At 43.7% G+C, this 16,773-nt stretch overlaps 1 protein-coding gene across 2 annotated transcripts in view; it reads left to right on the top strand.

The window, feature by feature from the left end:
• Nucleotides 1-14,535, top strand: part of tnmd (tenomodulin) — a 38,415-nt gene extending 23,880 nt beyond the window's left edge. Inside the window, exons 4-7 of one of the 2 annotated variants that reach the window (XM_040173333.2) lie at nt 2,637-2,747; nt 7,517-7,676; nt 9,006-9,100; nt 13,323-14,535. In XM_040173333.2, the coding sequence (XP_040029267.1) occupies nt 2,637-2,747; nt 7,517-7,676; nt 9,006-9,100; nt 13,323-13,532 (576 nt within the window). In that variant the 3' untranslated portion in view covers nt 13,533-14,535. Of the gene's footprint in view, nt 1-2,636; nt 2,766-7,516; nt 7,677-9,005; nt 9,101-13,322 lie in introns of both variants that reach the window. The other variant, XM_040173332.2, reaches the window with a different exon arrangement.
• The last annotated feature ends 2,238 nt before the right edge of the window (nt 14,536-16,773 follow it).

Below are 16,773 nucleotides of genomic sequence, written 5' to 3'. Positions count from 1 at the left end.
AGACAGTTTTGACAGACTTTGTTTGAGTGCAGGCGATCAAATATTAAGCACACTTGATATCACTGTCAGTGATTAACAGCCAACCGTCCTGCTGGCTAAACACTGGTCAGCTGCATCGCAGCTCCCTAAATAGATTAACTGGATAATTGGACAGTTCCATTCTGCAACAGCAAGAGGGGGTTGTCAGGAGCCTTCACGTTGGAACTTCAGAAGAGGAATGTCTTCACCCCCCTGCAATTAGCTATGGACCAGCATAGTATATAACACAGTTTGGGGAGCAGTTGTTCTTGTTCAGTAGAGTCCTTGTGATGTTGGTTTAAACCAGTACCTGGAAATTAGGTTGTTGTTAGACTTCAGGGTAATTATGTTGCATTTATTTCATTATTGATTTTTCTGGTCACCCATCTTATGTTTTGGGTGAATAAAATCTCCATTTTTCCTACTTTACCCACTCCCCCATCTTTATGCGTTTCCTGGTCCTTCACGCATGTGTCAATTAAAACCCGTGGACCTTACTCAAGTATTATAACAAGAACACTTTGCTGGCTAATGGGTGTATACACGCCTCTTGGGATTGTCAGGAAATAGGTTACTAGGCAGTAGAGAGTGGCTTGAAGTGTGACTCAAGTGACCGGGACGAGTCTGAGGACAATTCAAGAGCATGTAGAGGAATGGCAATGCAGCTGTATGTGGGCGTGAATGTCACTCATATCACCCTGTTGTTTCAACATAGTCATTGTAAATAGCTTGTGACATTTATGCATTTTCAAAAGTATGCTGTAACATTTGTGCCAATAAAACAAACATATTGTGTCCATTACTCTCTCCCAAGATAGCTTTGGGCCAATGGAGATTCTAATTTCATTATCATATTATCATAAGTCAGGTTTAGCCTGGTAAGCTAATTTCCACTCTGCTACTGCTCATTTTCTGAAGGCTATTAAGATCATTTATTTGAAACGCGGAATATAAATATCATAAATGTCAAGCTGAAGCCAAATGCAATTTAAAAAAAAAAAAGATCCCTCAATTTTACAAGTGTATAAGTAGCATTAAAATTATGCTTATCAAACAGGTCTAAAGTATTTTGGATGAAAGGTTTTAGAATTCATGTATTTTTAAGGATTAGAAATGGTTGTTGGCTTATGCTTGACGGGGGTTGCAATTAGGAGGGCCCTTAGGGAAATGTTCTCCTGTGCAAGGGTTCTTTTGCCCCCCAAAAGTCCCCAAATTTAAACCACAACCATTAGGATTTTCAGTTAGATTTTTAAAGATGAACAGAGGTCCCCTTAAATACAGAAATATGTTGATAATATCAAGACACAAACTAATCAAATACCTGCTACACACTTTATTCCCAGGAGCTGCATGATGCATGCATGCATGTTCTCCATTCTCATGAATAGATAAGCATCTTGCAGATTTTATCCTTGTGAGTTTAAATTACATTACTTTTGCATTTCTCATCCCTATGTTAATGTGTCTGTCTTCATTTTGTGATTGACCAACCGCAGTAATCGCATCTAATCACAACCCCGCCATCTCCTCTTTTGCTGCAGCTCGCCAAAACAGAAGATGCAAATTAAACAGAGACTCATCACAATAAAGCCTGACATAAACATTATGCTTTTGTGCATGACACCATTATTGCCCCATCCTTTTCCCACCGCACAAACAAATGTACACGTGGTAAATTATGACAGACATCACCATGTACCATGTCGCATGGGTCAGGTATCCGGCTCTCAGATTGACAGCCTCACAGAAACATTAGAAAAAGCCCCCACATGGTCAAGTTAACCGACTCAAAGGGAGATGTCATAGCAATCACTGCGGTACCGTAATAAAATTTAGATTGAATCAATCATTAGCATACAGTTCTTACAATTTACAATTTTCAGTTGATACAATTGAAAAGCAGCCGCAGCAGATGTACATCCTGCCGCCTGTTTTAATGCAGTTTGCTGAAAGGGCAGTTCTAGCCTGCAGAAAATAAATTGGATACAATCTGAGCTACTCAGACTCTTTCAGACTTATTCCATCTGAATATCTTAGATTAACAAAGAATGGCAGCGAGAGAGAAGCGCCAGATCTTTCTTGCCTATTGAGGCTCTATGTGTCAGTATGAATAGAGCTACAGTCCACATGGCGGAGGATCATCAGTGGAGCTGAAGAGAGTTACTCCACTTGACTGCACAGATTAAGAGTGTGACGGGGACCTATGACTGACTAATTTAATGGGGTCACTCTCTGCAGAAAAAACACTTCATTCTCAACAATGTCCCCGTGCTCTCCTGTGCGATATATATATATATACATATATATATATATATATATATATATACCGTCATGTGCTTCATACACGGAGGAACACCCCAGCCTCTTTCCTGCCATTCAGTCCTAAATCCAGCACTGAAAGGAAAAAGACGAAAAAAAGAGCACAAAACACACCTTTCCTCACTCATTAGGTCGCAACTTCTTTCACTTTTTGCAGAGCTTTGATTATCAGCAAAAAAAAGAGCATTTGAAAACGACCGTCGGAGCGCTTGAGGGTTATCCACATCCCAGCGAGCGAATGAATGATACATCTCTGAAATTTGTAAGTATATATCCCTTCATTTCTTTTTTTCTCAAAGGGAATCACTGGGATCCGATTTGCCGAACATCAGAGGTGCTACATCAAGACCCAAACCAGGCAACTACCCGCAGAGGTGGAGGAAGAGGAGGCTGAGGAGGCAGAGCAACTGGTACCCCACCCCCCATCTGTCAGTAGTCCTGCAGAGGCTGTCATGCATATTGTAGAGAGATAACCAGAGTAGAGCTCTGTGAGAAGTACACAAATCCTCTGTGTGTCCATCTCATCCTGTCTCCCCCCCCGCCCCCCCTCTGAAGAATAAACTGTGGTCTGTGGTGCCTGTGAAACCGTCAGAAAGCAACCCGCAAAACCCAAAGCATCTTTGTGGCTCATATCAAATGGTGTTTGCTGTCAATCTTGAGCCAATATAAATGTTTAATTATCTCCTCCAAAGGCACTGCCCAAATAGCCTGGAGGGGTGAGGGGCACAAGAGAGGGCTTGAGTGAGAGGTAACCCATTAAAATGTTTTTTACTTGGTAAAATTCACGAGGCGTCCTCACCAATACTGATTCCTTTTTTTTTCTTGGTTCTTCTAGTTGTATGTGAACTTCACCAAAAGGAATGGAAGGAATTCAATCAATCAAATTTCCCAATTTTCAGTGTTAGTGCAATTCACTGAGTGGGCCCTGTGTTCAAAGAGAAAACCCATCTCTCAAATGTCTCTACTGCTCGCATGCCCTCATTTACATTTCACATTGTAGCTTGGAGGAACTAGTTGGCAAATATCCGACGCTCCTCGCTCACTGCTTCAATTTAAAACAGAATAAGCCAATTGGCGGTCCAAGCATAACCCAGGCTCAGTTTTATCTTTGAGAAACCCCAAAAATCCCTCTCACCTCCATATTGTCTGATCCACGTTAACAGATGCTAATTACCCAAGCGGCGTCCTATGTCCATGCAATGAGTGTCTTCTTGCACTGTGAAGCCTAACTGGCTCAATTCACGGTTTTAACGTGGAACATCTAAGGCCCAAAGTCATTAAGGCTCATATCGCTAGTTACGGCAGCCATTTTGACCGACGTGAGGATAATACGGTTTACCTCAAAAGAAAGAGAGAAACAAACGTATTTCCCAAAAATGTCAAACTAATCCACTCAATACATTGAAATATCGTACATTATCTCTCTGTAGCAATATTTGCAGTAGAATACAGTAATGTTCAACATTACTGAAATACCGCTACAGAGGATGGAACGCTGAGAATCCTCCATTTGGGGCTGACACAGTAGGCAGCTAGCCTGCTGTGCGTGTTAGCTCATCTGAATACTATTTATTGGTAAAAGACGTGATAAGTGTGTCCCATTGAGTGACAGCCGGCTACTAATGTTTGTAGCCTACGTCAAGGGTGAAAGGTGCTCTGCACTGTAACATACATACATACATGAAATTGGACCACTTAAACTGCTGTGAAGCGCTCATGGAGAGCATTGGGGTTTAGAGTCTTGCTCGAGGGCACTCTGACCTTCGGACAGGAGCTGGGGATTGAATCGCGAACCCCACAACCTGCTGCGTCCACTGAGCAACAGTCGGTACTCTAATACGTGTACTGTAACTGAGTGTTTGTAACGCCCCGCTGCCCATTATACGGTGAGCAACTCCTTCGGGAGAACGCACCAACGTGTGACCCTGGAGAAGATCAGCACCAGGTCCTCCTCAGGAGGTGGAACAGGTGAAGCTCAAAGGGGTTAAAGCACAAACAGTTCCTGGCTTAACCCGGCGGCTGGCTTTTAGGAAATGGGGCTCAGAGTGGCTGCGGCAGGCTTTAGAGCCGAGGTGAAAGACAATGGAGAAAAAATTGCGGCAAAACTGCAAGCGGCTGATAAGGAAATGCAGCCCCTGCGAGACAAAACCAGGTGACGAACATGAATTGTTTGCCAGGATTTTTCCCCTCCCTTTTCAATTTGACTCCTCTGTGAAATATCTGAGGGAGTAATCCCCAAGCTTCATCCCGGTTCCCTCCGTCGGACACGGAAATCGCCATCCACCTCCCTCACATCCCTCAGTATTGTCAAGCGATGCTATTTGGTACATTAAAAAGCCACTTAATATGGATGACCAAAGCTCGCCCAGCAACACAAAACCTCCCACTCAGACAACAACCGCACGGAAAAACAGAAAAACACAGATTTCACAGAATAAGTCCTGCCAGCACGCAGTGTGCTCTGTTTTGTCTTAGATTTGTCTGCATGAAGATGTGAGCTCAAGTTGTGGAACATTGGAACAGTCCTGCCTTCAGTTTCCTTCATTTGATGACACAAGTCCTGGTTCCGAAATTCATCCACGTGGCTTTTGACGACTCATAGGACTTATTGGTAAATGGAAAAGCAATTGCTAACATGCTAGCCACGGGAACATGCTAGAACATGCCCAGAAATATAAATAAAACATCTGTACACACATATTCTATATGTTCTAAATAAAAGATTGTGCAAATCAAAGAATATTGAATGACAGTGTACATGTACGGTTTAAGATGTCGGCATACTGTTGAACTTATTGACGGCCGCTGATCATTTGTAAACTATCCGAGGATCCGCTTCTTCTCCCTCAGATACAGTTTAATAAGACTGGACAGTGCCACACATCTAATTAACATACTTTCTTTATTTTATTTTATTTTACTCTCGTTTCTGTTCCTACAAAGGTCGACACTGTCAAGACAGTTTGCTATTTGTCAGCGCCGCAAATTTGCATGTCAAAGCTCACTAAAGTTCAACTGATGAAAATGCAAATTTCTTTTGCAAATCAACTTTTAATTCTATTGAGATGAACAGATTTATTTCTGTGTACTTTTGCTTTCACAAGTTACTGTGGCATTTAGTGACCTTAACCGTCATCCTACTAACATATTTAACAAACAAGGACTACTCACAGGGAGAATAAACTGTTCTGAAAATAAAAATAGAAATAAACACAAGCACATGAGGAGAAGGTTGTGTGCTGCACCTTCAAATCTGCAATTGGCCGCTTTTAAATGAGACCCCCAGGACCCCAACAGATTGTTATATTTAAATGATGTGAAAAGCATAAATCCAACAAGAAAAAGATAATTATTATATGAAGCCATTTAAAACAAATTGATGGACAACGCCATAAAAAAGTGCTGTGATGAAATAAAGCACATATGAGCGAATGGCGGTCCTGTGGGGTCGCTGGTGCAAACTAAAATTCACCACGTGGTAATCTGCTTGTTGTTTTATGTACAATGTGAGAAAGCTTCAGGGTATCATGAGATCTTTTGTTGATCTCTGGCAAACATTGCTTCATTTTAAACACTGTGTCATGCATCGAAAGATCCCCCCACCGCCCCCCTCCCCTCGGGACACAGTGGCAGGAGAGGGTAAATTCATTAACCGCAACACGACTGGAGTATAATTAAGTTGTGCACCTCAGACGGGAAGCATACAACCACCATGGAGCAGGCCGCACAAAACAAATTACCATCATTCCCAAAATCCAATACTCGCTAAAAAGTTGCCTGTGTCCTAATAGTATATAATTCCTCAATAGCAAAGGGGAGAAACCCCTCAAAAGTGTGTTTCAACTAGAGAACTGCAATCAGGTTGTCTTTGTGCTTGTCAACTGGCATTTAGAAATCCCCGCCCCACGCTAAAACGCTGACCTTTGCCACCTCCCCCAGGCCCTCTCCTGCAAGTTATCCGAGTGGTTTCTCAAATGGGAAGTCAAAGTCGTGTTGTGAGCCCCGTGTCGTGACCTCCATTCACTTTCCCGGAGAAGACTCACTTGGCTTCAGTGGTTAAGAGGTCCAATTAGAGAGCGCTGTTTGTCTTTCCTGAGTTGGATGTAAATTTCTGCTACCCCACGTTCTCAAAGCCATCCTTAGTCCGCCGCTTCAGTCTCCCTGCACAAAAAAAAAAACGAAATCGTCGATGTGTCAGAATGTGCTGAGGGTTTTCGGGGGGTGACTGCGGGTCACCAACTGTGTTGCTCGATGACAACCAAGACGAAGCGTGGGGAAAAAATAAACTGTAATTCAAGCGAGAGTGACAGGGGTGAACGTGAGTGAGTGGGCTCTATCCAATATTAATTATTCTTGCTTCAGCTTTAGCCCCGAGATTCTACGTGAAGCTTAACTAATGTGCAATTAAGCTTTAGACTGAGAAAATCACCTTGTAAAAACATTTGTCAAGTGAACTGTTTTTCTGTTCTGGGTTGCTAATTAACAAGGGAATGTGAAGAGGGGTTTGTTTGTGTGTGTGTGTTTGTGTGTCTGTTTGTGTGTATTTACATCAACATGGAGAAAATAAATATCTGCACTGTTAAGGGAGAACCAAACACCCTTCATACGTCTCTATTAGACACCACTGACATGTAGTGCCTATCATTAAGCAATAATAGTTTACTTTACAGCTCATGAACTGCAGTATCAACAAATTAAGTCCACTGATAGCGCTCGGTGCCAAGCGAAGCATTGTGGGGGAGGGGGCAAGGAATGGGGGGGGGGGGCAATGCAAGGTTTTATTGTGTCTGTCACATTAAACGATATTGCAGCCACACTCCGAGTAATGAAGACCACTTCTAAAGTCATTTAAAAGTCAGATCATCACTGTCTGTGAATTCCAATGACGCATAATAGAAAGAGCACGCCGCAGGCTGGAGGAGAGGGTGAGGGAGGAAGAGGAGGGAGTCAGGGCAGTGGGAGTAGGGAGTCAGGGAGCTGCCGCCCCCTCTGCATGTCTGGAGAAAAGTGATGGATAAAAAACGATGAGGATGGAGCTGCTGGGTGGCTCAAGGGAGGAGAGTGTAAATGTAAGGCTGCACATTTTGTGGGGCCTGGACATTTTTTGCAGGCTCTAACATGCTGTATTATAATATATACGTGTGTGTGTGTGTGTGTGTGTGTGTTGTTGTTCTCACAGGTGGATGAGACAGAGGCCACGGATATGAAGGTGGAAGACTCCCAAGTGTGGGTTCCTGCTGAGGAGGCCATCGTTAACCCGGCCTTCCTCTTTGACTCCAAGATCTGGGAGATTTGCCAGGAGCTGCCCATCCACTGGATCCATCGCTCCCCTCTGAGCGGTGAGAGCAGGGGGCATCTCTGCCTCTAAACGCAGACTATTAACACGCTCACCGGAGGGCATCCCCACAGGCCGTGCGCAGCTCCACAGGGGTGGGGGAGCGTGTTTTTTTCCCATCCAATCTACTCTCTGCGTGTTTGGAACGTTGAGAAAGTGGTCAGTTGGAAGCATTCGGATCCGTTTCGCCGTGGATGTCCTCCGCGTTTGAGACACGGCAGAAGTTTAGTGTTGGTCGCAATCTGCAACGTCACCTCTAGATGCCACCAAAAGGGGAAAAGAGTGTGTTTTTCTTTACAGTGAAGAACGCCTTGCAGGCTATTTTAATGTACAACATAAACTACATTTTAACATTGTTTTCTCTTCATATGAGTACAATCTGTCAGTGTAGATGGAGTACAGTACCAAACACAGAAAAAAAACAGGATAAGAGCTGGAAAGTGACTGAAGAGAGAACAAACAACACCTTAAATGTACCTTCAGTACATATTTAGTACCTTATTTTGGTTACCGTGTAGAGGAGCATCAAATATATATATTTGTTATGGATCCAATATTCATACTACCATGGATTCAAGGGAACATGCCAACAGAATGATATATGAAGGCAAGCGTAATACAACTTTTAAGTATCCTCAGAGACCAAATAACTGAACAAATTGAAGTACAACATTTTGTTATTGGTTGTGTATGTGTGTACTTTGACGTGTGCGCTGGGACTTATAAAAGGTTGTTTAAACTATGGTAGACCATTTCTGTTACTTATGCTGAGAAGAGGGAAGATTATACAATATTCTCCTATAATATTTCTTCTCTTTGCTGCGCATAGTTCATTGAATTTTCATTACGCTGTTCTGTACTGTGGCTTATATTTTCTGTGAACAAAATAATGACTGAATCTCAAAAGAAGGTGCAATGAAAGGTTGCCGCTTTGAAAGGATCACCTTGTCCACAAAAGACGGAAATTCAAAACAGTGTCATAGTATATATATATGTTTTTTTTATGCAGCTAGATACATTTAATAAATAAAATCGACGTGTAGAGTCGCAAAAAAAATTGGAATACTCAAATGAAGTACAGGTATCTCAAAGCTGTACTCAAGTACATGTTAAGTTACATTCCATCACTGCTGGTGGTCTTTGCTTTTTAGCGACTGCCTCAAAGGGACGTTGAGGCTCCACTAATTAGTACCTGTAAAAAGTCCTCGGTGTGCGAGTATCGCAACAGCAACGCCGCCGTTGTTTGACGGAAGCATAAAAGGCTTCCAGCGTTCCCCTGGATGTCAGGCTAGAAAGAGAGAAGCATAAAACGTCTCCTCTGTTTGCCTCTCAGATGCTGAAGTGGGAAACGTGGACGCGCCCGACGCAGAGGTCACAGGTCAGCGGTTTGCCCGCGACGTCCTGGACCACCTTGCTGTCAACGACTACGTAAGTCGGCTCGTCGCGCGGGGGGCCACACCGCGAGACAGAGCGGAGCCCCTTCAATCAGCTCCACTCCACTTTCTGCATATGAATCGCTCACTAATTGATGTTAAAACTGACTTTGTGCACCACAGGGCACAGCAATTGCTCTATATATCTGTTTAAGTAAAGCCAGTTCAATGAAGACTCCCTTAATGTCTCTCCATTAATTGAGAGGAACATCCAGCCTTTCAAAGGCAGAAACTTGTGCCTTACAGCTGCCGTTACTTCCTCCTCTCCCTTCCTCTTTTCTGAGGCACTACAAAGCCGCACTCTCAAGGTCACTCGTAGCTTCGCAGATAAGTTGCATTTATTAATAATGCTTTAATTATCAAAGCGTGTAAGATGACTGGGAAAGCCAAGTGGCGTGTTTTGCTGGGCTGCATGAAAACCACTCGGTGGCGTAACCGTTCATCAGCCCTGGCTCAGTAGATTACACCCGAAAAATGGCGCACTCTTTTTCACGAAAAGAAATAGCAGTTGCACGCTGAATATAACAGGTGCAAAGATACCCGACACCTTCGACACTTAATGGTGAATGGCCACTGAGGCTAAATTCAAGGATAATGGATCGGATTCTGTCTCCTCTTCAGAGCTGCGACAAATGGTGAGAGACGCGCAGAGAAATGAGACGTCCTATAATGTTGACATTCATCTTAGAAAACACTTCCCGCTGAACCCCTCACCCCCCCCCCGAGCCTTTCCCGACGCTCTCCCTCGTCGTCCGCGGCGATGAGATGCAGCGCTGTGCAATTACGACATACCGAGGGATGAAAAGCTGGGCTCTGCTTTTGAAAACGCTCTGGCGCTATTAGCTGTTAGCGACGCGTGCCACTGCAGTCCAATCCGGCAGCACATCCAGGCTCCGTTTGTGGGTCCAGGGACAACAAAGGTCTCTGTGGCCAAGCAGAGGGCCGGCCGTACTCTGTAATTGGGAGTCTGAACTCATTCCAGGGTGCCGGTGTGTGCGTTAGCCTAACCTGTCATTTTTTTGTTTTTGTTTTTGCTTTGTCCAGAACTCATGTAAATGTGCACAGTTAGAGAAAAAAAACAAGCACGCACACACACACACACACACACACACACACACACTGCTCACACTCCATGCAGGTCCTTTCAGCTATCAAACTCTTTGTAAAGCGAAATCACAGTTTTGAGTCCCTGCGACGGACGTTGACAGATATATGAAGCTGACCTTTGCTGCGGCCGCCATGTCAGAGTGCAGTGTGTATCAGAGGGGGACCTTGAAATCTCAAACTGAATAACTACCATGTGACAAGGCTGAATGGACGGTACCACTGTCCTTGACCCGTAAAGCAAGGAAGGGATTCCAATACGAATTGACCTCAAACACGTACGTGTGTAAACATACTTGGCGTTTGTTTCTGCCTGCAATGGGGGTGTTTGTGTGTGTGTGTGTGTGTGTGTGTGTGTGTGTGTGTGTGTGTGTGTGTGTGTGTGTGTGTGTGTGTATGTGTGACCATATTCAGAGCGATGCTACATGGCTTTTCATGCGTAAAACAGAGGTGCAAAAAGCTGAAGGAATTTAAAACCACGAAAGCTGTTTGTGCCTCCAGAGAAATCCTTACAGTGAGGCTAAAGCCCATTATCACTGTGGTTCAGTGTTTACTCATTTATACATTTTTATACACGACTATCTCCGTATTCAATTACCTCCAATTCTATCGTCATTCCACCTCACTGCAGAGATAAGAATCTGTGATCAGGGACAAGTGCCGAGGCGTTTCTATATTTTGTCACTGTCCTGTGCCTCGACATAAAAAAACACCTTTTGGAATACAAAGCAGGCTATGAAACAGAAATGTTATCTCTGCTGTTTTGATCCCAGAATGAATGGCGGGGAGCTCGGCTACGAGATTTAATACCACACGTGCTCCAAGCTCATGAAGAGCGGTGATCAGCGTGTGTGAAATAACACCAACAAGTGTGGAGATTAGGGGAGCCGCGCTTTGATTCATTACATCTTATTGACTGACTGACGCAGTTTTCTACTCTGCAAGACTCATTCTATCCAGCCCTCATATTATGCACAGAGGTGCCTCCGCGTGTGTGTGTGTTAGTGTGTGTGTGTGTGTTTGCATGTGTATACCGGAGTGTGTGATGAAATCAGATGCAGCAAGGGGGTAATGGCTTTTACTCTTCATTAATGCCGCTTGTGTTTGAGTGACTGCCTCAGATTTCCCAAGGTGAACCATTCTCTTCACCGCAGCATCCCGCTAGAGATGAAAACTCAAAGCCGCAGTGATTAATATGTACCCTCCGTTTTCAAAGGATAGCTCTGATTAATTGTCTTTAAGGTACAGTGCTGCCTATTGGTTGTTTGTTTTGATAATCAGCGCTTCATTTGATTAAAATATTTTCTTCGCCGAGCTGCAGATTTTTCCCAGAAATCCCAATTTGGGCTCCGCGGAGCAGATGGGATTAGCATTGGTCCAGTGACAGCTTTCGTGTTGTTTCCATCAACAGATTGTTGCCTGGAAGCCGACGACCCAAAAACTTGACTGTAACAATAAATCATTAAAAGCCCACCTGCGCTTGTCAGAGCAATAAATCAGACCTGGCTAGAGACGTCCTCTGCAGCAGCACATCCATGTGTTTCAAGTATGTGTCACGAGCGTATGGTGTCACAGCCCGGCTCCACGGCCGAGACAAAAACAAAAACCAGGAAACAAATGAGCTGGCAGTTAATAGAGCAGTTTTTATTATCCACTTTTATTTGCTCGAACACCAGCGGGGCCGAGGCTGCCAAACAAAGACACCCTTCTGGTAGAGACATCTCCCCCCCTCCTCCCCTTTGCCTCTCCGGCTCAGGTGTGGCTCATCCGGCAGAGGAAGGACGCTCCGATCCGCAACAGATCGCATAGCAGGAACACAAAGGGAGGCTCCTCACAGCCGGCAGGATGCCTTTCTTTCATGAATCATGCTTATTTTCTTATTTCTTGTTACGTGACTTCAATTAGGGAAACAAACGTCTCTGTGTAATACTAAAAACTAATTCCCACACTTAATAGCAGCGGGGCCAAAGGGACGTGTGCTCCTGGGGGTCCTGTCCTTTTAAACAATTTCCCACACATTTTTTATTCCCACCAGTGGATGTTTCTTGTTCTGCACTGCTGCATGTAGCGAGCGGAGTCACTGGAAGCACTTGCAAAAGAATTATGCCAGTTTGTTCTGAATGTGAAGCCATCGACTCCCGGATCGGAGCAGTTTAACAAGACAGCGCCGGATTGTCTCCGAGGATTCATTTAGTAAAAGAGATTGAAATGTGGTCAAATGCGCACTGAGGGCAGTTGCTGCCTCAACTTGCACGGTGAGTTAAGTGGCACTTCTCCGAACCCCATTTGGAGTTGCTCTTGATCAAAGGCATGGCACTCAGCCCCCTACGAGTCTACGGGGGCACGAACCAACCAGCACAATGGAAAAATCCAAGGGCCATTAATTCTACCCAATTTACCTTTCGTTTGGGTTTCATTTGGCCCCTCTATAAATTCAGAGGCAGCCAGCAAGAGCAAATGAAAGAATCCTTGTTAGGCGATCATTACTCTGCTAATTGCTTTAGGAATGTGCCATGCACTTAAAGTCAAGGTCAGGGGGAGGGCGCCAAGACGTGGGGAGCTGTAATTTGAATGCTCTATTGGAGGAGGGGCTGCCATTTTGGTGCATAGAGTGGGCATCAGGTCGAGGGAGTTAGGAGGTCAGAGATGAAGGAAGTAGTGTAATTATGCTACCAACGTTAAAGTCCCTTTGATTGAGGAGCGCGGCGGTACGGAGGCTGTGAATGCTGGATTCAGAGATGGGGCGTGGTTAAGTCGTTATAATAAAAAGGTCAAGGGTGTTATATCAGGTTTGAATCACGCTTGCTCCCTCTCTGCTATATTCGTCTCTTTGTCACAGTAATCAAGCATGACACAACTTTGGATTTTCACAGACAATAACTCTGATCTTTTCACTCTTTGTTTGTTTCACGTGTAAACTACTGACCGGTAGGCTCGTCAATTCACGCCATCTTTTTTTCTCTTCTCTGTTGGGCTTTTCGTTAGGTCGCAGCGCCGCCAAGTCTTCTTCTTCTTCTTCCTCTTTATCCTCGTCCTCTTCCTTCTTGCCCCGGGAGGACTGGCATTTGAGGCCTGTGTGATTGTAACCCTTCCCACTGCGGTGTCTTCTGCAGAGAGAAGTCGGGATCGAGCTGGACAACCGCCTGGATGACAACGGATACTGCTGCCAGCACTGTCGCCGTGGTTACCGCTACTGCCGCCGCTACCACGAGCCCCTGGGTGGCTTCAACCAGTGGCCTTACTACTACCAAGGAGGCCGGGTCATCTGTCAGATTGTCATGCCATGCAACTGGTGGATCGCCCGCATGCTGGGGAGGGTCTGAGGAGGCGGCGTGCCGTCCTTGTTTTGTTAAATGGGGTTTTAACCGTTTACGTGAGACGTGCAAATTCTGCTTTTATATCCCAATCTGTTCGTTGGCTCACTAAGTATTAATCGCTTTAAAGCGTTCTTAAAAGGCATTGCTCGTTTACAGCTGCCTTATTTTCTCTGCTTATCTAACCATTTATTGTCCTTGCCATTTGATTCTGTTGAATGGGCGCAATTAGAGGACGTCACCAGAAACTATGCTGCTCCAAAGGGGGTGGAGGGGTTACTTCAGCAGTGTCTGTCTTGACCGTGTCATGCATTAATGTCTTACCTGACAGGGTAAAAATATTTTTCGTCTTCCTCGCAGTAGCAAATTATCTGCAAAAATCAAAGTGGTGGAAATGTTTTGTTTAGGATTTTTGGTGATATTCTTTAGTGCTTGAGTGGATAAAAACCCTTCTTCACATGCAATTAGAACACTACATGTATTTTATTTGAGGAAATGCCAAATAAGGGAAAGAAAAAAATCATTATATATATATATATTTCTTCCTGGCTTTATGTGTTTTAAGATCATGTTGAACTAAAGAGTTACAGTATAATTGAAGATGCAAGGGCCTCAGTTGTCTTTTGTGATTTAGTTACTGTTGTCTCATGCTCCATTGTTTCCCATCTTGTTGCAATCCACAAAATGCTTTAAATAGTCCTTCTGTTCAAACAGTTTCATCTTTGCTGAGGCAATTTTAATCTGCAACACCACATCTCAATCTGTCGAGCTGCAATAACTCCTCTGCAAGTAGCAGATAAGCAAGCGAGATAGACTTTTGCAATTGATGTTCTGTCATCAGAATAACAAGGTGCATTAATGCCCGAGAGTATTCAAGCAATGTGAGGTATTCAAAAGTCGAACAGGGAGACAGCTATGGAGCGATCATGTTGTCATGGTTTGCTTTGAAGCCTACTGTATGTTATGTCTCTTGCCAATTTTTTTTCCAATTAAAATCGCAATGTATGAATAATCTGAGTTGTCCTATCATCAAACACTGGATTTAAAAACTGATGAAGTGTTGGTTTTACGACTCATGGAATCAATACAAGAGGCAGACCTTCTCCATTCTCCATTAGTCCCATTGCTTGTTTGCGAAAGTATTTAGCTTCCAATTGACAGGAAAAAAACGTGTACGCTTTTATTGTTCCTCTCATAACCTTAGCCTCTCATGTGTATCTGATGCATACTAATGCATTGTTTACATTAATATAAAAGCACCTCGCCTGTTAAATAAAGCTGGATGTTAACTCATGTTTGCTCAGTGAGATAATAATGTCAGTGGCATTAATAATATTTTTCCAAGCGGAATGGATTTAGTGAAAAAGAGGGCAATACATTACATTACTACATGTAAATGGTTTGTGAATATGTTCATAAATGGAGTTCAGAATGCAACCGTGTTGTTATTTTGAAATCAATAATGTCAATAGCCAAGGGCAATGTGGCAAACAAAGCAATTCTGCCGTGAGTTAACAAATGTCATAATTGCAAACATACTTCTAAAAAACAGACAAGTGTACAACAAAGCCCCAAAGGCATTTCCGAAAAGTTCATATAATCAGTGATCATATTATTCATTTCTTACTCAGTCCCCGTTATCTCAGCAAATAGCCCAAGTTAGAACGGATGCACACACCATGCCGGTTGCTGTTGTAGAGCTTTGGTGTGAAATAGTGTGTAAAGTGTTATTATTTCATAAGATGCTGTACCTCCCGAGGGGTCCGGGGACTTTGAGGACTCTTTTGTATAGTCATAAGAGCAAAGTGCCATGGAAGCCCTGAGAGTCAATCTGAAAAGCGACTGCTCACCCTGACTGGAGAGGATGATACAGATATTACAGCCGGCTCCCTGAGAGCCGCTCGCGCCCGACGAGACAAAAGCCCAATAATAACCATGAGGGTCAAACTTCAAAGTACAAACGGCTCACAATTAAAAATCGTGGGTGAGACCCAGAAAGGATGCTAGAATGGTGGTGACCGTGCAGTTGCACGTAGATTGGAGCAAATTTTAGATCATGGTCCAGTTCAACATCCAGACGCGCATTCCGCATCTTGGTATGCATTTGACAAATCTCAAGCGGTCTCTGAAAGCATCTTAAGAAAACTAGTTGAATGTCATACAAAGGAAAAAAAAAAAAAACAGATTTTGAAGCTGTTAACATTATGTTCATGGTTTCCTTTTTAAACGAAATGACGGCAATAAAAGTAAATTTAAAAACAAGACAATATGCAATTGGTTTTGTAGAAAAGGAAAAGAAAACAGAAAAATGCAAACGATTCAACTACTCCAAATCCAATTCTTTGGTTGATAGCAAAGGTCTTTTTAGTAAAAATGAATGTTAACTTGCATTCCGTCTGGGTTCGACGCAGCTCAAAACTGTCCCCTTTAGATACAAAGCAAATCCGTGCCCCTATGACAGTGAACTCATTGCCTGTAGACCAGAATGAAAGAATTTATCATTTCAAATGCACAGTTTTTCTCATGCATTTCATACACTGTCTAGGAATACCCCCCTCCAGCACCTGTTTATCACTGTTTTGATGGGGCGAGGAAACAAGATTGACTATTCTGCAGGAAAATACACAGATAGCAGGTGTCTTCCAGGTTGGCACAGTTCAAAGGATTTTTCCCACCTGGCCTGAGGATTGGCCGCTATCATGGAGACTCACAAGTGAATTAATTCCTTTTGTTACTAATCAAAAATGCAGTGAAACTTTACTCACCGCTGCTTATTTTCACTTAATCCCTCGTTCATTTAGATCAATGAGTTGCTATTCCGGGGCGGAGGAGAGTGAAAACCAATGTATGCGGAGTGTCTGTATTTCGATTAGTTACCCGAAGGAATAGCGCTCACATTGTCCCGCTCTGCTGAGGACGCGTGTGTTACCAGTGCCACCTTGTGTAGAGAGACGTGTACTGCAGCAGCAAACAGGAGCTTCTTTTTCTCGTTTTAACCTTTTATATATAGATATATCTATAGATATATGGATATACTTCTCTGAGAAACCCCTCCCCTCTGAAAATTGGTCTCTTTAACTTAACCATGGCCGTAAATTAGCAGACTGCATATGGCTGCAACGGCCATGAGACTGCGGCCGACTCCTGTTTCTCTGAAATGTTGCAGTCAGTGTGGTGACCCGATGGTTAAATAAGCTCTCCTTGTACTGCTCCTGCTACAGGCTGGAGGCACAATAATGTCAGCCGTCAT

Source organism: Gasterosteus aculeatus, chromosome 4 (assembly GCF_964276395.1).
Source record: "Gasterosteus aculeatus chromosome 4, fGasAcu3.hap1.1, whole genome shotgun sequence".
Taxonomy (NCBI): domain Eukaryota; kingdom Metazoa; phylum Chordata; class Actinopteri; order Perciformes; family Gasterosteidae; genus Gasterosteus; species Gasterosteus aculeatus.
Note: the sequence above shows the minus strand (reverse complement) of the source record. Positions and strands in the feature narration are given on the sequence as shown.